Raw genomic sequence first — 20,564 nt, 5'->3', positions numbered from 1 at the left:
CCTTCTTTTTTTGTCATGTATGGAAAAGAACAGGTTGCACAAGTACCATTAGTGGTGGCACCGTTCCTTCAGTTATTGCAATGCAATGGAGCAAACTCCACGGTTTTCCCCCTGGTTGCCGCCTCGCCCTGTTCTGGAACCACTGCAACTGATACACACAGTTCATTACCTTCTCATTAATAATACAGTCGACCCAGTCAGCCTTATGGTGCTATAAAAGCAGGCAGCAGTGACAGGAAGAATGTCATACTGTGTGAGCCTGGAAAAACATGTGCAGTGTTGCGCCTGTTGAGCCATGAGCTGATCAAAAGCACGAATGCATGAATGAATCTAGGCCAAAAAAAAACCCAGACAGAACAGACACACGGCAGACCATTAGGGCATTGATGACAGGAGGTCATTACATTAACTTCACATTAAATGCCCAAAGCCACCATCATTTTTAAGAATTATCTTCACTTTTGTACATTGGATTTTTGAGGTGAGAGAAGACAAAACATTTACACTAAATAGAATAATTCATCAACTGACAAACCGTTATGTAACAAATTTGTCTGCCAAATCACTGTGAATAAAGATAATCAGGTTATAAAGATACAGTCTGCATATTTCTCTCAGACTGCAACTATCTTAAACTTTATGTTTATTTGACAGGGACAATACATATTAATATACATTTCTGTAAATATGCCAGATTTAGCCAGAAGGCAAGTTTCCATCTGCATTCCCTTGCCAGATGTTACAATAGGCTCCCTTGAAAAGCAAAAAACAAATGATCTGACTGTATGTAATATTGCATGTTCCCCAACCATTAAAAACACTAGGACGATGTGAAAGGGGAAGGCGACATGGCAGCCAAGAAAGCCGCTCTGCTGGAGAAGAGGCTGAGGAGGGAGAAGGAGACTCAGGAGAAGAAGCAACAGCAGGAGCTGGACCAGGAGCAGAAGAAGGAAGCTGCACGGTCCGTCACCACCCACCCACTGACTCACCTAATTTATAGCATCATTCAGTCCATACATTGTGTCTTCTGAACTGCAGTGTGAAGTCGTACAATAATACAAACTTTAAAGGAATAGTTCAACATATTTAATTTTTTGCTTTTTGCCTCACTCTCCTGCGCAGGAAAAGGTGACAAAAACCGTTCCTGTATCTGTGCGCGCATTTTTTTTATACAGAAATGGGCAAAGGTAGCTCATCCAGGTTAGCTTAGCTCAAACAATGGTTGTCAAGGGGAGCAGGTCAAAATATAAACTTTACAACATCACTAAACACTCCTGTGTGCTTTTTGGGACTTTTATCACATTAAATTGCGCTCTACAATTTTACACGTTATGCCATTTTAGAATCAAATGTATACGTGACCGCCACAGGCACTTCCTGGTTTCCTTCCAGTATCTATTTAGTTGTTAAATGACATAACGTGTAAAATATGCACAAAGGAGCGTTAGGTGATGTTGAAAGTTTATCTTTTGACCTGCTCCCCTTGACTACCAGTGTTTGAGCTAAGCTAACCTGGATGAGCGACTTTTGCCCATGTCTACATAAAAAAGACACGCACAGTTACAGGAACGGTTTCTGTCACCTTTTCTTGAGCCGGAGAGTGAGGAAAAAGCTAAGAATACTTTTTTTTTAACTATTCCTTTAACTTGTTCTCCTTGTGCAGGTTGAAAGTGGAGGAGGAGCAGCAGAAGAAGGACGACGACAAGGAGAGGAGAGATTACATCAAGAACGAATATCTGCGGAGTAAACACTTCAGGCTGATGAACGACATGAATGATGTCATCAAGCCGCGACCTGGAAGCCTCAAGAAGAAGCAGCGGCCTAAGTCCATCCACAGGGATGTGGTGGAGCCCTCCACTCCCCCCGTTCGAGGGACAGGTGAGCGACACACACAAATCACATGATGCACAAACACGCACTGCCATCACTAGCTGCTGGTCAGGCAGCTTGACCTGTCCTTTGTTGCTGTGTTACAGGTGTGCGTCCTCGAGGATACTCTGTGTCAAGCGTTTCCTTGGCATCTCTCAATCTGGCTGACAACGACCGAGACCAGCCAAATAACAAGAAAAACAACAGGTAAGAGCCACTCTCTGCCCATATATAGCCTACATTTTGGGCTGTAGCTAACCCTGCTAGGCTAACAAGCAGCTCATGAAACACAGAATTACACTTATGTATTAGGTGGAAATATAATAATAAAGTAGTAATGTTAGAAATAATCTCTCCTTTAATATGTATGTAGGCCTAAAACATGAATGTTGATATTCGTATCCTTGAAGTCTTATACACCTTTGTGAACTCAAATATTTCAGAGTGACTTCTTTATTTAATTTTTGGCTTTACAAATACTGCAGTCGTTTTTTTTTCCGCAGCACAGCATCACTTTGATGCACACTCACAACATTAGCTTTAAAAACTTCAAAAACTCCCACACCGTGGTTGATTTGTGTGACAGCCAGATATCATTATGCTCTGCTGTGATTTGAATAGTTTTGATTAGGGGTTGAGTCTTGACTTTTAAGAGTCTTAAACTTTGCACTCTCTTGATTTGTCTTGTATCCCTCTCTCTTTTCTCTCTATTTTTGCATGCGTCCCTCAGAGGCAATAAAGTAGCCTCTGCCCATGTCCCGTTCTTTCTGAGCCCCCCTAAAGAAAGAAAGGGAAGGTTGGTAATGCTCCGAAAAAGTAGTGCTTCAACAGATGTGTGTTATACAGTAGGTGCTAGGTAGAAATGGCTCCATGTAACTTTGGACAGTAGACAGGTGTGTCCGGAGTCAAATCATTCAACATAATCCATTGCTGCAGTTATTTTGCTTCTGCATCAAGATACATATGAACCAGCGTGGCTGACATGATGTTTCCGCCTCAGTTCTCCTGCTCTTTTATCCTCTGCCTGACTTCTGCAGTATTGCTCTCGGGCTGTTGTTTGCTCTCTTCTCTCTGCTGGCTGCTCTGTGCTTCAGCGCTGTTCTTTCACATGTAGTATTTTTGCTCATCTCTCTCACGATAGCCATAAAGACGGCGCTGAGACTTTGCTTTGCTTGGATGAACATGCCTTTCTGTCCCTCCCTGCACAGCTTCGTCGGAGTAGATCCAGTATGATTTAATGCGAGACAACAAGGCAGGGTTTGGAGAATTGTGTCACAGCGTCTGACCTTGTTTTTATTACAATTTCTGTGTGTGTGTGTGTGTGTGTGTGTGTGTGTGTGTGTGTGTGTGTGTGTGTGTGTGTGTGTGTGTGTGTGTGTGTGTGTGCATGTCTGTCCGTCCGTGCCCTCTGTCCATGTATGCTTCCATACCATACGTGTGTGTATCGACCATAATGTGTTTTGTTGTGGGTTTCTGTTGTGTCTGTGTGTCACTTGTTGTTTGTTTGCATGTGATCGTCTCCAGGCCAGACTCGGCGGAAGGATTTTCCTCTTGTCCTTCGACTGGTAGTCGTAACGGAGAGAAGGATTGGGAAAATGATTCTACCACGTCATCCACTCCCTCCAACGCTGAATACACAGGTAAAATACATACCCCCACATACACAGTTCTCCCACATTGTAGCTACTGTGCATAACATGACATTTCCTTTTTGCAATCTCATCCATGTGGTTTCTTCCCGCAGGACCTAAACTATATAAGGAGCCGAGTGCTAAGTCCAACAAGCACATCATCCAGAATGCCTTGGCTCACTGCTGCCTGGCTGGCAAGGTCAACGAAGGGCAGAAGAACAAGATACTTGATGTACGTCTTGTAATTATGTGTCTGTGTCTTTATTCTTCTGTGCCTTGTCTAACATTCTGCACTGTAAGTAATGACTTCTCTATGCGATTCCTTCAGGAAATGGAGAAATCCGAAGCCAACAGCTTCCTAGTGTTGTTCCGCGACGCCGGTTGCCAGTTCCGGTCCGTGTACACGTACTGCCCCGAGACAGAGGAGATCACCAAACTGGCCGGCATCGGGCCCAAGACCATCACCACCAAGATGATCGAGGGCCTGTACAAGTACAACTCAGACAGGAAGCAGTTCAGCCAGATCCCAGCCAAAACCATGTCTGCCAGTGTGGACGCCATCACCATCGCCAGTCATCTGTGGCAAACCAAGAAGCAGGGGACACCCAAAAAACTGCAACCTAAGTAGATCCATTGCTGGACAGGAATTTGAACTGAAGAATTTGGGGATTTTACTGTAAGGACAAAACTGTCCAACTGTAAAAAATCACAACTGGAATGTAGAACACAAGTGGGACTCACAGACGTTGTTGTTACATTATAGAGTAGACTGTCACACTCTGGACTACTTCAATGGGGCACAAGTGTGTACTTGTCAGCATGCGTTTCAATGTTCTCGTGTGCCAAAAAAAATAGGAGAAAAATAATAGGCAGACCAATGCCTTACCTAGTTGAACCACTGAAGCAGTGAATGTCACGCCTCTGAGAGAGGCAGTTCCTATTGGTTGATCATGTGTGGCCTTATGCTTGTTTTGTGTCATATGGATGCGCTGTAGTGTCTGTCATGGTTGTGCACCCACAGGTCTTGGATCAGATAACGCCGCTAAAAAGGTTGTTGTGTCTGATCTGTGATCAGGTAAAGGCAGCATTCTATGAGTTTTGCTGCTACACAGGCATGTTTTTCCAAATTTTGTTTTTTTATACATGTGACTGAAAGCTTATAAACTGTTCATATTTGTGTATGTATGTATGTGTGTGTGTGTATAGTGAAGTGCCATGAAGATTGAGGAAAGATACCTCAGTTGGTGATTGCAATTACTTTCCAAAAGTGTGAAACGACGTCGTTAGGCATAAGGAGCACCATCAAACAATTATGGAAAGCACCTGCAACAGACTCTTAATTTATTTTATCTTGATTATGCTTTGAAGATATTTTAAAAAGGTATCTTAGATTTTATTCAGAGGAACATAAGAATACTATACACGTATATAAGTTAGTTTGTATATGATCGCAGATACATTCAAAACGAACAAAACAGCTTGTAGCAGCTTTTGCGTAGCTTTTATAATTTATCATGTATGTGTATCAATATGTTGTCGTCGTTTGGGGCCTTTTATTAATGTTCAACAAATGCAAAAAAGTGTGGTCACTTAACAGTATCACTAATAAAAGACTATCTTCAGTAGTAGAATAGATGGAAATCTCACACTATGTCATCAGTCTGTGTAATTTAAAAGTCATCTAAATAATCACCATTGACCTTGTCACAAATGGAACTAACTAACCAAGTACTCAAATGCCACTTTAATGTGGACATTGTCTTAACTAAGCTATTAGATCTTGATTTCCCTCAAAGGAGTACGCAATTGTAAATAAATTAAATCACCTATGATAGCACTTCAAGAACCTGTTCTTTGTTGTCAAGTAGTTCCCACTTCAGTGGGATCACACTTGTTACTTTACTTCTACGTTACTGTTACATTTCCTTTTTTTTATCATGGGTTCCTTCAGTGTGTTTTGACACTGTACAGATATATTTTGGCATATAGAAGTATTTTTTGTATTGACATTTACCTGTCAGAGGTGTGTACTGAAGAAGCAGTGCAGTTGTTGAAGGACGTGTGTTGAAAGCAAAGTGTTTCCAATGAGGAAAGGTATATATAAAGTCTTATATCTGAGTCTTTATAATGTGGTATTGTATGAAACCCATTTAGTATACTGAGAAACTCATAGTATTTTTTTCCAACTTTGAATTCATTTTATTTTCAATTTACTAGACATGCTCAACTGTCCATGGGTTTTTGTTGCTTTTTCTATTCCTTTGAGCTTTAATAAATTGCCAGCTATCAACAGTATCTTATTTGATGTCATTGTCCTGATTGAGTCAATGGTAATGTTAAAGACCTCATTTAAATTGTTATTAATGCTGTTTGACATGCACTCTGACATGTCACTCCTCATGTCATGTACCTATCTTGTCAATGAGTTTAGTAATAACCTGGGTTAGTACACGCCATCATAGACAAAATATCTAGTTACTCTGCAACACCAGACATATTTTGTCTTCATAATCATCATCATACTTAGGCCTATCTGTAGGCTAGTAGACATAGGACTCTATACACATGGAGTTATTAAAAAAAAACTTCAATATTTTCACCATATCCTTATAATGTTCTTAGATTGATTAATCTGATGGGCTCATATCAGCCAATATTATCTGATCGAAGATATATGCGTATCGGCTGGTAATTAACAGGATTTTGCAGATAGAAATGGCAGAGATTGGAGACATTTAGAAAGTGTTTCCTCCTGTAAATCGTTTGACATGTGGAAACCATTTTTCCACTATAAAATGTCCACTCAAACATGATGCCAATTCCTGGATAAATACATTTAAGGGATCTTTATCAAAATATTTGTAAAAACCAAATGGATATCAGCTGATATACTGCTTAGAATTTCATCTTATCATGTATCGGTATCAATCTTCGACACCATGAAAGGAGTTGTCCCTCGACTGGGATGCCCAACAATGACCGAGCATTTTCAGGCGACTACTTTTCTCCTGCATCTTTTTATACTTTAAAAAAATGTTTCTGAATTTTCAATAATTTTTTTAAATGAACGTGGATGGGAAACAAAACATTAATTGTTTTGACTATTACAACATACATTCTTCCTCAGTCTTAATTCAATAAAACTTCCTTCCAGACAATAGATAGTTTTTTAATTATTATTATTATTATTATTATTATTACTATTATTATTATTAATTCTAAAGTGTTGGCCGGGTATTAAAACAAAGCATTTCTTTTTTCAGCCTCCGCAGACAATTCATTTCAACTTCAAGCTTTGACATGGTTACAAAGTTAAACCTCCAGCTTTCTGGTAATGTAGGCTATTTCTTTAGTTAATGCAGTTAATCTTCCAACTCTCTCTTCATTTTCTAGTTAATAAGCTTCCCCTCTTAACTATATTTGCAATGGACTAATGTGACATTGCTTTAAATTGCTAGAAATATCATGATGCATTCCTGTACAATTTCCTACAGAGAGAAATATTTTGCAGGGACGTGGGCCAAGGAGGATCAGTTCCATGAAGACAGGACATTGCAGGCATGGAGAGCAAGGACAGCTTACACACATGTCTTGAACATATGCTTAATGCCAGGTGAAAGGCCTGCCTAACATAGGCCAGTGGGTGAGGAAATTAAAACCAATTGAAAAGGACTCTTTTGCACAAAAGGGACCCTTTCAACCTAAGTGCACGCCTCTGTTTTTTAGTAGTAGCCTGCCCTATAGTCTATAACATTTAACATATACTGTATATAATTTTAATACTTACCTATTTTTCATTTTCTATTTTCCATTTACAATATTCATCCATTTCTATCATGTTGTGTCGTTGCTGTTGATGGTGTGAAGTGTGTGTATCTGGAGGATGGGTGGAGCAGCAGGCAGCAGGCAGGGCTGGGCAGCAGCACCGCTCTGAAAGCAGACCGCAGAGAAAAATCCAGCAAGGAGGAGACACATTCACACACAAGGAGGAGGAGGAGGGACAGCCCCCGGGCAAGCAGAACAAGCCCTGACAATACCGAGCGGTACCGTCGTGACAGCGTCTGTCAACAGCACGGAAACTACCGGAGTACACTGCGTTTTTCATGTATTTTTAGAAAACAGGTAAGCGTTAATCATGGACGGATTTGTGTTGTTGTCTGTCGGGGACGCTGTCAGTGTGCACCCCACCCATGCAGCTAACTAGCGGATGATGCCGCTCTCTCCCCTCTATGGCCTGGTTAGCCAATGACTCTCCCCTCTCTCTAGTCTCCAACCGCCCGGTAAATTAGTCCGCTTTGTATGAGCCCTGACGGTAGATATGTTGGTGTTGCTCTAATCCGCTCGCCAAATCCAGTGGCAACGTCAAGCTAACTAGTTAGCCTAAGCTTCTAAACACTGTTGTGACTTGTGGCTTGGGGCCAGTCAGTGTTATTATTAGCTAACCATCTCTCGTGCTAGCATAGCGGGACTACTGCAGTGCTCCTGTGCTAGAATACGAGTGTTTCTGAGCTTGGCAAAAAATAGATGCTGCTTTACTAGAAGTGTATCTAATGTTGTTCAAGTGTTAAAAGCCCAACCTCTCAGATAGATAGGAAGGAGTAGAGGCTACTTACTGGCATGACAAAAAATGTAAGAGATGTTTCTCGCCTCTATGAACACAGCATGTGGAGGAGTGTGTGTATATCCTGTCACGCCAAGTTAAGAATCAGCAGTTAGGCTACTGTCTTCTTGGTTCAACAGCGTCTGCTGTCCTCTGTGAAATCATATCTGTTAGTGCTTAGGGGCTAACACACTGCAAACACTGCTCTTGTCATCTGATAAGGAAAATAGAATAATCACACTTGTCTTATATTGGATAGAGGATAAATAAATCAAAGGCTTATTTTTCATTTTGGTATCTATCAAACTGATGACACAACCCTGCTTCAGGCACGAGTAAACAAAGTTTTTTTTTAATGCAAATGTGTCAGTGTAGTAGTAGTAGTAATAGTATTTTTGCTTCATTGCCCTTGTCATTGGCAGCCCGTCGTCACCATGACAGCGGAAGAAACCATCAATGTGAAGGAGGTGGAGATCATCAAGGTGATCCTGGACTTCCTCCACTCGCGGAAGCTGCACATCAGCATGCTGGCTCTGGAGAAGGAGAGCGGTGTCATCAACGGCCTCTACTCCGATGACATGCTTTTCCTCAGGTAACTCATGGACTCAACGGCCCGCTCTCATGTTGCAGTGCCCAGAAAGCAGCGTACTATCAAGGCAGAGACAACAGGGCAACTGTTTCACTCATACGTTTAGTGGTTCTGGTGTGTCCTCTCTCTACATTGGAGATAGTGTAACACTGCACCACCGTCAGCCACTGTAGATGTAGAGTGCTTCCTTGAAAGTCAGCCAACAGTGTGTCCGCTGCGGTATACTCAGCCAGTTTGAGCATTAATTGAACTACATTCACATTTTGGTATTTCACCAGTTATAAGGGTTGACTGTCATGGTGCACACATTTATTATTTTTTTAAATGCCATAGAAATAAAGGAGTCAGAGATTATAAAAAAAAAGGTTGTTACTCTTCGGTTATACGCCCCCATGTTCCAGAAAAGATTCATTAGTGTCTATGAACTTATGAGATATTCAAATGAATGAAATGTTAACTTACCATGTATTATCCATGTATTAAAATGAACTGCTTTTGTTTCAGGCAACTGGTGCTTGATGGCCAGTGGGATGAGGTCTTGCAGTTCATTCAGCCTTTGGAGTGCATGGATAAGTTTGACACAAAAAGGTGTGTTCACTGTCACCGTCAGTCTATTCTTTTTCCACTTCTGCTTTTCGTGTTTCGAGAGTATTTGAGTCCCAGAGGTCGATGCTGAGGTAGCGAAGTCGCACACAAACGGCATTAACACTATTAATATTTCTGTGTGCTCATTACTAATGTCAACTGTCATTTCCTCCCAGGTTTCGTTACATCGTCCTCAAGCAGAAGTTCCTGGAGGCTCTGTGTGTGAACAACGCCATGTCTGCAGAAGATGAGCCACAGCATGTAAGTCACTTAACTTTACTACATGTAAGTGTTTTTTTTAATGTTGTCTGGGCCTTTCAAGTGAAAACAATGCCTTGAATTCTTTACGCCGCTGCTTTGTCTCTCCACTGCCACTGTCACTGGTTGTCATGGCAGTAAGACAGAAGGCTCAATCTCTATGACAAAGACAGAAATGTACGGTGTTTTTGTAATACATGGTGTTTTTTTAATACATGTAATCATGAACTGCAACCTTTGCAAGTTATCTGAACGGACCTCATACTCTTGCTGTCCATAAACATAGGGAAAGGCCTTTTGGGTGTGTATGGGTGTGCTCGACAATGGTTACATTTGCATGCAAGGAGTGACACTGTTTTTATGTGCGTCTCCAGTACTATGGGACTGACTATCCATGTTTCTGAATAGAATATATCTGTTCACCTGTGATGTCTCTCCCACACATGAAATGGTCAAAATGCAAAATAAGTGTGTGCATCAATCTGCTGCCCCCCTCCCCCTTCCTTTTAGTCTGAGCCGTAGGTTGCATTTAACACAGGTGGGGGGGAGAATGAATACCACCATAGCAATGTTGAGGATGTGCTGACAGCTTTATCACAACATGACAGTACGTCTCAGTTTTGTCTGATGTCCTCATGAAATCAAATGTCAGCACAACAAATGCAAATGTTGCCATTAATGCATTGGCCCCCTTGTTATTAACCCTTTCAGTGATGCAAGGGACCCCAGAATCAAATCTAATTATGTGTGTCCTAACTGGTAATAAATGATCAAATAAATCCATAAAGAGCCATTTTTATTATATATTCCGATCTCGTCCTTTTCTTCTTTATACATGCCTTAAAGTAGTCTCTGTGGGGGCGCCTTTAGCTCAGTTGGTAAGGCGTCCCCCTCCCGGGCCGGGCCCAGCAGCAGACCCGGGTTCGATTCCCGCCCGCGGTCGTTCTCTGCATGTCACTCCCCTCTCTGCCCCATGAGACCTCTGTCTCTCTGCACTATCAATAAAGCATAAAAAATGCCCAAAAAATATCTTAAAAAAAAAATAAAAAAAAATTAGTCTCTGTAACTGCAGGCCTCCTGTCACATGGCAGAGCTGTGAGTGCAGCATGCGTCGCTGTGCCAGAGGTATCATTTTCATTAACTGCATGAGGTCAGGACTTTTTTGGAAAGCTGTGGACATACTGCATTGGTGTGCATGCAATAGTGCGCCGAGGGCTGTGTATTGGCTGTGACGTGACCTCGACCATGTGTTGGCATTGACTTTTCAGGATGGTGCAGAATTAAATGAAAGGAACAAAGAGTTGTCGTTTTTTTTCACCTGATCATTTCCTTATTTCTGTGCCTTTTATCCTTTTAAGCTGGTCTTTTAAAATGTTTTTTTTTTCTTCTTCTTTTTTTTTCTCCTAGTGACATTTAAAAGTCATATGTGCCTCCTGTGTGCTGCTGGAGATTGTGTGTTCCTATCTTTGCTGTTCAGGGAAAAAGTGATCTGTAACACGTTTGATGTTTTTCTTTTAGTTGGAGTTCACCATGCAGGAAGCGGTCAAGTGTCTCCATGCCCTGGAGGAGTTCTGTTCTTCTAAAGATGACTACAGCAAACTGTGTCTGCTCCTCACGCTGCCTCGCCTCACAAACCACGCAGAGTTCAAGGCAAGACTTTTGAATGTGGATCCAAACAGATACAATCTTAAGTTTAAAATCTTTAATCTTGTGAAGTGTCTGAAACTGGAAGCGTATTATTTTTCTTGTTCTTGTGCACATTTTCTGTAATGTTAAAATAACAATTTCACTCATGTTTCATTTATGTAACTGAGTGTGCTAGCAATAATGTGCTTTGTTGAAATTCTGGATTCCACGTGTTGATTTTTCTCATTTCTTAAGGATTGGAACCCGAGCACAGCCAGGGTGCAGTGTTTTGAGGAGGCCTGCAACATGGTGGCCGAGTTCATCCCCGCCGACAGGAAGCTGAGTGAGGCTGGATTCAAGGCCAGCAGGGACCGACTCTTCCAGCTGATGCTAAAGGGAGTCCTCTACGAGTGCTGTGTGGAGTTCTGCCAGGTTTGAGCTCTTGACAAACTATGACTAGTTTGTACAAATACCGTTGGTGTGAACTAGTTTTGTGCCTCTGAACAGCTAAACTCTTTGTTTTTGTAATACTTTTTTTTTGTACTGAACTTGAACATATGCGTTCTGGAATTTCAAATTTGTATTCTCTTAATTTCTTTTTTCATCTTCATATTTGGGAGGGGTGTACAACAAACAGTAAACAGAATGCTTACATTTTTTAAAGAGGCTCTGTGTATTCATATGCAGTCGATTGTTCCTAAATTTTTTGGTATTTTCTTTTAAAAAAAAAATTTGTACAGAGCAAGGCGACGGGCGAGGAGATCCCTGAGAGCGAGGTGCTCCTGGGGGTGGACATGCTGTGTGGTAACGGCTGTGACGACCTGGACCTGTCCCTGCTCTCCTGGATGCAGAACCTGGCGCACACCGTCTTCTCCTGCGCCTTCGAGCAGAAGCAGCTCAACATCCACGTGGACCGCCTGGTCAAACCGGCCAAGACCGGCTACTCTGACCTGCTCACCCCGCTCATCAGCAAGCTGTCTCCGTACCCGTCGTCCCCTCTGCGCCGGCCCCAGTCCGCAGACACCTACATGTCCCGCTCCCTCAACCCGGCGCTGGACGGCTTGTCCTACGGGCTGTGCGGCCAGGAGAAGAGAGCAGGAGAAGGAGGGGCGGACAAAGCGCCCGGTAAAGGGGTCTCTCCAATGTCCCACTCCTTTGCCAACTTCCACTACCCCGGAGCAGGAGGCCAAAGCAGGAGCCTCATGATGGAGAGCGCCGACTGCCACAGCATCTTTGAGGAATCCCCTGAAACGTAAGGGTTGAGGGTTGGAGTTGACCAAGTCCACTCCAATGTATTGCATGCATTCATGACATTGTTAACAAGTTCATTCTTGATGTTGATTACAGAAAGTAAAAACCGTGCATGTGAAACGATCAATGCTGTTTGTAACCAGCATAACCTTAATACTGCTCTTCTGTTTTTGTTAGATAAGACGCCTAGGAATTTTAAATTAAATAAAAATAATGAAAAAAAATATATAAATATATCATACATTTACATACAGCACTATATTTACATACTTGTAAACCTAAATAAATGACTATGTATAAAGTTTTGAAATAAAATTCAACCAATGTGAAACCATGATTGCATATACATTGTCACACACCTACCCATATATGTACATATACACGCAAACTAAAAGTGGACCAAGTTTTTCTCACTCAGAAATGATTTACAAGTACACTCTGAGCATGCTCTGTGGATGTTATGCAGTCCCTGGACAGGTTTCGGTAATATGTCGCTGTGTTTTTCTCTCTCTATGAAGTTCAAGGACAGACACACCTGTGGATAAGATGCTAAGTTCAGGTGGAGCTCCGAACCTGCGTCCCGCCTCAGCTCCAGGCGAAGATGCGCCATCACCTGGCTCCGCTGACAGGAATGAGGTACACATCATTGACCTTTCTATTTTAACTAGTTAGACCTGTTGTGTGTGGTGGTGTATTACTGAACTAGTGCTTAATTTGTTTTTTTTAAGTAATTGTTTTTGTTCCTTGATGGGTGTTGCCTAGTGGAAGTCTATATATAGGCAAGTAGTTCTCATTAATCCTGTTCAGTATGATGTGTCATACTCCTCCTGAATGACAGCGTGGTTACCGTCGTATAGGCTGACATGGCGTTTGATCTTGTTTTGATTTGTCTGCTGCGGTGTAGCGTTGGTATGCTTTCATCATGTTCCACCACTTCATGTGCACCTTTAATCTTGGTGCCTGTCGGAAAGGAGCTTTTTCTATGTCGACACATAACAGACAGTGGAAACCCCGCACTCAATGTCATGCACAGGAGCTTTGCCATGTAGAGTCGATCAGACCGTTTCAAACTGTGAGGTGTGCCTGCTTACCCAGGGCAAAGCAGGGAAAAAGGTGAAGCTGCCTGGGGTGAAAAGTTCAAACATCCTCTTAGTACTCCTTATTACCCCCAGAACTTGACTGAGAATACCCACTTGTTGAAGACTTTTTCAGTATCAAAGTAAATCACAGATTCTTTTGTGTGCGTTACTGCAAACAGTGAGCAAATTCTGAATACTTGTAATGCCAATATCCCCAAGATGCTAAAAATATAAAGGTTAAAAAAGGGACTAGTTAGTAGCCCACAACGCAACTCACCATATGGCAACTTGCTCCAGAAATTCCTATATCAATAATTAAAAAGTGTTCCTTAAAGTGGCTACGAGGAACTTTGGCGGCTGGCGGCCCCTTTGGACAAAAGCGGTAGTATTTTTACGATGCCAGCTGTCGTAAAGCTGTTTTCTAGCGCGTGCCGGTAAAGGATATTTAGAAGTTCCTCGTAGTCGCTTTAATTAGTTTGCTTTAAGATTTTGTCATTGTGGTTATTATGAGACATACTGCAGCTCTTGTTGATTTGAGTTTCCAGCCAGTGAGAAATGTGGAAAAAAGCCCAGGTGGGTTTGCTCCTAGGTCAGCACTGCAGGGAAAAGTGGCTCAAGAAACCGGGAGCTAAACCACAAAAATGAGTCCTTGCCGTCCTCATGTTGCCTGTAAACACAGTGTTAACACAGTATCCACTTCCGTCCGCCTCATGCTTTCTATTCTGGGCAGACTATTGGGAGGCCTCTGTGATCTCACGGTCACACTCCTAACCCTCTCTGTCTCCTTTTCCTCTGAGCTGGCACATTGCCAACGCCTGGCTCCCCTCCCCAAACAGACAGTTAATCCATTTCAGGTTGTCAGGACAGGAAGCAGAGGACAGAGAGGGGAAGTGAGCTGTCCACGCCTCTCGTTCTCTCCCTCCTTCATCCTCTCATACCTGAACTGACAGAATACCAGGAGCCAGCCAGAGGGGGCAGGGTTTCATATGATCACAATGCTGCCTTTTGATAAGTGTTAATAGGAGCTGTCTGTGGCTCTCTTCGGGTTTTATCACCAGTGTGTGAAGTGTTAATTTGCCCCCAATGTATCCTTTTCATGAGAATTAGTGTTTATTTAGGTAACTCAAAAAGACAAAAGTTAAAGGGAATGATTGTTCTAGCATTTATCATAATCCAGGTATTTTTCAAATGTACTTACTTACTTACTCATTATGGCATGATATTCAACCCTCTCAGCTTCGCGACTCAACAGAAAAGTATGAGGAGTTCTACCGACAGCGTCTACGCGTGCAGCAGCACCTGGAGCAGAAGCAGCAGCAGAGGCAGATGTACCAGCAGATGCTGCTGGAGGGAGGGGTCCAGCAAGAGCCCCCACCGCCCAGCGACATGACACACAGCCTCACAGAGAAGTTCCTTAACAGGTAACATCTAACCTTAATGGCACAGTCAATAAACAGGATCAGTAAACTAGCATGTTGTTGGCTATGGTAGGCCCCCTTTGTTTACATACCTGTTGAAAGAGCCTAGACTGTGTATTAACACTTTTTTTTTTCAAGCATACATACACGTTACGGACAGGTAGCGGATCGAGAGGAGAGATATTCACTGGTTTTGACAGAAAATGATTTTGCAAAGAAGCGTTCTCCAGAATCGCTGACTCCAACTATTTTAAGTGTAGTGCGCAGACAGGTAGTAAGCACACAAATAGACAACTGGCAAGTCGTGTGGCCAATCGTAAAAGCAGTCTGCCGCGCCAATATTTTAATATCTTCACACACAATGGAGGAGCAGCTGTGAGTCCAAGGAGAAGTAGACGTGTTAAGGCCGTGATAATGAAGAGTCCCAGGTGGCTTCTCCTAGCATGTCAGACATACTCCCTCCCTGCCCCCAAACGCTACCTCCTGCCCCCACTTCACCATCTGTGCTGAGAAGCTGCATCACATCACATGGGACGAACACCTCCTCATGTGTATTAGTTATTCACATCATAAGATCCCGACTCCAGTTAAAAATAGCATCCATTTTTTAACATGTAGTTTGGCTACTTTAGAATGCTCTCACCACGAGAGTATGTTCATCTTTGAGTCTATGATGAAAAATGACCTGTGAAATGAACTAATTCCTGCTCCATCTGCAGGACAAAGGCTCTTTGATTTTTTTTTATCCCCCTGAGAGTTTCCTACCTTTCCCCTACCTCTCCCCTGTCTCCTCCTGTCTGCATTATTCACAGGGAGAGCTGTGCATAATGGCATCAGGACCTCCCAATTTCTTTCTTGATTTCTTTCCTGTCTTTTGGAGTTTTAGCTAGATCTATCTAATCCTCTGTCCACACAGTTAGCACACGGACAGCGTTTAGGTAAAAGTGAAATGTCAAGCACCTTTTTCCAAATGCTTAGTAGAAAAAGAAAGAAAGAAAGAAAGATTTTTTGACTTTTACAAAAACACATAGAGAAATGAGTGTGGGTGTTTGTTTGTTTGTTTGTGTGCTCCTTTAGGTCCATCCAGAAGCTGGAGGAGCTCAATGTGGGCATGGACAGTTTAGGGGACGAGGTGAAGTCTCTGAGCCAGCAGTGCAACGGCAATGGGAACGAGGCGACCACAGAGGAGGACAATAACAACCCTCCTCCGTCTGTGACCCCGGAGCAGAGAGGGAGCAGAGGGGGAGGGGCGCTCAGCAGCACCCCACAACACGCCGTGGGGGGCCGCGCAGTCACGCCTCCAATGGAGTCCCCTGTGGTCTCCCTGAGGTACTTGATGATTTATTTATAAAAATAAAAATACATTTTTATAATGGAGCCGGTTGCACCATTTCATTTGATAATGACTGTGTTTTTTGTTTTTTTTATCGACAGTGGGCAGAAACACAACAGCCAACAAGATGACTCTCCAGGCGCCTTTACCCGGAGTAAAGAGGTAGGCGTTTCACAAAAGGCAGTTCTGTCAGACCTGCTGTAAATAATGTACATATTTATCATTTGCGCACACACACACACACACACACACACACACACACACACACACACACACACACACACACACACACACACACACACATCCCTCACATTAGCTGTCACTTTAGTTATAGGTGTTCTACAGGAAAAATTCTCTGAACCTCTCCACTCAAATTTTTCAAGTCAGGCACACTCTGTTTGTCAGTGCAATGCTAATGAGGCAATACAATGAGCAGATTATAACACTTTCAGCATTGATGTCATGCTCGCACCATGACCGTATGGATGTCACAGGATTGAGAAGATTATAGCAGATTATAATGGTTTACTATGTGTAATCTGTGTGTCCATGTGTCTTTTCCAGGGTGACAATTCAAAAAGCCTGTTTGTGCCAGTGCATACTCTGGAAGATACGCAGGCTATTCGAGCCGTTGCCTTTCACCCGTCTGGAGGGCTCTACGCTGCGGGGTCCAACTCAAAAACTCTACGTGTCGTTGCTTATCCAGACACAATAGACCCTAGGTAACATGGACAGTCACCTCACAAACAGCTGTCATACCTTTCTTTATTTTAAGAGTTCTTTTAGTGGCCTAGACTTTTAATTTAGGGCTTTTAATTTGTCCTATGAGAAAGAAATGCATCTTTTTACTGAAGCTTTTTTGCTTCAGGGCCCTTTCCAAGGTCTGTGTAACCTAAATCTTAGACAGTTAAGAGTGTATTCTTTGTCTATAAAGTGTATACTTTATTTATTAGTTTACTTTATTCCATAAATTTTTTGTTGACTTTGAAAACAGTAAGGGACAAAAATACTTATCCAATAAAGTTCAACTTCGTAACTGTATTGGAGCTTTTGATTATATCACATGATTTTCAGATGGATTTGTCAAGTAAAAAAACTATATTTAAAAACTTTTTGGCACTTAAAACAAATTGATAAATTTCACAAGCTGTTTCTGTGGTTTTGTTAGCATGTAGTTGACTACTATGTCCGAATTGCGGGCAATTTTTCCTCATCTTACCCTCCAACCATTTTTCTTTCCTATTTCTTTCTTTTCCTCTCCTCAGTGCTACAGGTCCAACCAAGCCGCCTGTCATCCGCTTCAAGAGGAACAAACACCACAAAGGCTCCATCTACTGTGTGGCCTGGAGCCACTGTGGGCAGCTGCTGGCCACAGGCTCCAATGACAAATATGTCAAAGTCCTGCCTTTTAGTGCCGAGACGTGCAACGCCACAGGTGACGACACTACTCTGCATAAACGCGCAATTGTGGTCTTCTTTGTAGGTGTTGGTGCACTCTGTCTTGGATTTGAAATTGGAAACCACAATGTCTTTCTTTGCCCTAGGCCCAGACCTGGAGTTCAGCATGCACGATGGAACCATCAGAGACCTGGCCTTTATGGAGGGTCCAGAGAGTGGAGGAGCCATCTTGATCAGTGCCGGGGCTGGAGACTGTAACATCTACACCACCGACTGTCAGAGAGGACAGGGTCTGCACGCCCTCAGTGGACACACAGGTACGCCGAGAACATCCACCTTTACCCCAAAAAAACAGGAGCGTGAAAGAGAGGAAGATACCCACTTACAAACTGTGTAATGTCTTTTTGTTGTTGTTGTTGTTCAGGTCACATTCTGTCTCTGTATACGTGGGGAGGCTGGATGATTGCCTCTGGCTCCCAAGACAAGACGGTGCGTTTCTGGGACCTCAGGGTGCCTAGCTGTGTCCGAGTAGTTTCAACTGCTTTCCATGGCTCAGGTACTGAATACAACAATCCCTGTAATGCTTTCCACTATGGAAGCTGATGCTCTCTCCATAAGAATATAACCATCCAGGGGCGCCTTTAGCTCAGTTGGTAAGGCGTCCCCCCCATGGGCCTCAGCCAGCAGCGGACCCGGGTTCGATTCCAGCCCGCGGTCGTTCTCTGCATGTCACTCCCCTCTCTGCCCCATTTCAACTCTGTCTCTACACTATCAATAAAGCATAAAAATGCCCAAAAAATATGTTAAAAAAAAAAGAATATAACCATCCTCTCGTCAACTGTTTTACTGGTAAACCTGCAATGTTTTTTCACAGTGACACCCCACTCAATTTTTATATTTTTTTAATTTTTACTCCGTAGGCAGTCCTGTTGCCTCGGTAGCAGTGGATCCTACCGCCCGTCTCTTAGCAACAGGACAGGAAGACAGTGCGTGCATGCTGTACGACATCAGAGGAGGAAGGATTGTCCAGGTGTACCGGCCACACACCAGTGACGTGCGCTCTGTCAGGTTCTCCCCTGGAGCACACTACCTGCTCACAGGCTCCTACGACAATAAGGTCATGGTCACCAACCTACAAGGTACATGTCTCACCTACTGACATATTGGTGATTGTGATGTGTTTTATAAAAAACTAAGAAGAAGAAAGTGATATACAGCTGCTTGAACCACTTATCTGGCTCAAACAAGGGATATTTGTCTTAAGGTGTGTCCATATTTGGCCTTCTTACACTGTAACAATTTCAGTTATTTTAAATCTGCCTGTCTGTCTGTGTGTGATTTTTCTAGGTGACCTGACCAAGCCGTTGCCTCTGACGACGGTGGGAGAGCACGGTGACAAAGTGATTCAGTGTCGGTGGCACACACAAGACCTGTCCTTCATCTCTTCCTCAGCTGACCGCACCGCCACACTCTGGACACACAACCCGTAACACACACACACAAACGTGCACACACACGTCCCTGACAACAGGTTGGTATGATCTCACATTCCCCTAAAAACAAAACTGCTCCTAATGCACTTACTGCACTATCAACACTGTCAGAAGCTTTCGACACGCTGGACACTTACAGCCCAAAAACACACACATAAACACACACACATAGTATCACACATAAACACACAAACAGGTGAACGGGCCTTTCACTCCTGTCTGTAGGAAACCAAATGGAATCAAACCCTCGACAAATCAGAAGCACACGTTGCATGTTCTCCTTTTCTCGGCACTACGACTGTCGCCATCCAGGGAATATTTCTTTTTGTCACTTCCCTTCACGTGGTCTCATCCTACATCTTAACTCCTTATACACAACAGTCAGTTGCTGCATGTCATTTTTGACTGAGGAGTGGTTGAGGTTAAATAAGACCGAGTGCTTTGTTCATAATGGTGCCTTCCTTGAGTTTCCATAGCAAAAAATTTAAAAAAAAAACCTAACATGCTCATTTTTCAAGATCAGATTTAGCCCTGCATTCCCTTTTTTCTTTTTGCATATCATTTTTGTACAGCTGCTGCTAGTGTTTGGGGAAACAAAGAGTTGAACCTACGGTGTATAATGTAATATTTGAGCGTGTGTGTCAGTGGTTCGCCTTTCCCACCAGGAGGCTGAATCCTTGGAAGTTGTACTATATGTTGATTGGCCAGCTGTCACTTGATCTGCTGTCTAAATGTATCCACAGCATTACTACAACTCAAAAAGTGTAAAGTAGCTTGTGCATTTGTTTTCTAGTTTTAAACCAGTGTATTTTTTGCACTGAAGCTGTTAACAGTGTCTTGCGATGGCTTGCTTGCAATGGCGGATCGTCAGTATGTTGGCTGCAAAGGGAAATACAAAGTGTAATTTGTGGTTGGAGTGCCCTTGCATTCTGGTATAGGATTTTTCAGTGGTCAAAAGCTTTGGTTTGTCTACTGCCGTAATTACATAACAACAGTAGGTGGCAGTCTTTGCCCAGAACAAGGGGTCTAACCATATGCACAATGAAATCTGAATGAAAGAACGGGTGTTTTTGATATTTATTTAGAATAGTATTTGGGGCATATGCATTGTATTTTTTTCTTGTATTTTACATGCGCACTTTGTCTTTTAACATTGTCCTTTAATATTGATTTACTTATAAAGATGCATATTTAAGTTAATATATAGTGTATATTTTGTTAAAACAAAGGCCAAACTAATATGTGCATAGATGTATTTATTTAATCTGTGTTCATGTATGTAACATTCTAAGTATGTTTTTAAAATGCTAGTGGCTCTTGTATTAAGCCTTTCTAATTTTGTTTTTAAAAGTAACAAATTAATTCAAGCTAACTCAAGTCTGACTGCTGGTACGTTCAATAAAGTGTCTTTTACACAATGTGAATCTCTTGTGT

General features: G+C 42.6%; 2 protein-coding genes across 3 annotated transcripts in view; both read left to right on the top strand.

Annotated features, from left to right (window-relative positions):
- The window catches only part of camsap2b (calmodulin regulated spectrin-associated protein family, member 2b), a 29,917-nt gene extending 24,128 nt beyond the window's left edge, over positions 1-5,789 (top strand). For both annotated transcript variants that reach the window (XM_080034503.1, XM_080034502.1), the window contains 6 exons: positions 825-961; positions 1,664-1,878; positions 1,977-2,076; positions 3,394-3,509; positions 3,614-3,732; positions 3,829-5,789. In XM_080034503.1, the coding sequence (XP_079890629.1) occupies positions 825-961; positions 1,664-1,878; positions 1,977-2,076; positions 3,394-3,509; positions 3,614-3,732; positions 3,829-4,128 (987 nt within the window). In that variant the 3' untranslated portion in view covers positions 4,129-5,789. The remainder of the gene's footprint in view (positions 1-824; positions 962-1,663; positions 1,879-1,976; positions 2,077-3,393; positions 3,510-3,613; positions 3,733-3,828) is intronic.
- Positions 5,790-7,485: 1,696 nt separating this feature from the next.
- Positions 7,486-20,499, top strand: wdr47a (WD repeat domain 47a). The gene is made up of 17 exons (XM_080033654.1): positions 7,486-7,622; positions 8,523-8,692; positions 9,194-9,277; positions 9,451-9,535; positions 11,051-11,182; positions 11,414-11,590; positions 11,899-12,410; positions 12,928-13,045; positions 14,725-14,909; positions 15,984-16,235; positions 16,341-16,401; positions 16,804-16,961; positions 17,505-17,674; positions 17,784-17,954; positions 18,062-18,193; positions 18,558-18,776; positions 18,985-20,499. Exons 2-17 carry the CDS (start codon positions 8,535-8,537, stop codon positions 19,125-19,127), a joined length of 2,757 nt encoding a protein of 918 aa, XP_079889780.1. The 5' UTR covers positions 7,486-7,622; positions 8,523-8,534; the 3' UTR covers positions 19,128-20,499.
- Positions 20,500-20,564: the final 65 nt, after the last annotated feature.

Source organism: Ammodytes marinus (genome assembly GCF_949987685.1).
Source record: "Ammodytes marinus genome assembly, chromosome: 9".
Classification (NCBI taxonomy): domain Eukaryota; kingdom Metazoa; phylum Chordata; class Actinopteri; order Uranoscopiformes; family Ammodytidae; genus Ammodytes; species Ammodytes marinus.
This window is presented reverse-complemented; position numbering and strand designations above follow the sequence as displayed.

Coding starts and splice junctions, on each gene's coding strand:
- wdr47a (XM_080033654.1), top strand. CDS start 8,535: ATGACAGCGGAAGAAACCATCAATGTGAAGGAGGTGGAGATCATCAAG. Junction 11,591..11,898: donor GCTGTGTGGAGTTCTGCCAG/GTTTGAGCTCTT, acceptor AAATTTGTACAG/AGCAAGGCGACGGGCGAGGA. Junction 12,411..12,927: donor TTTGAGGAATCCCCTGAAAC/GTAAGGGTTGAG, acceptor CTCTCTATGAAG/TTCAAGGACAGACACACCTG.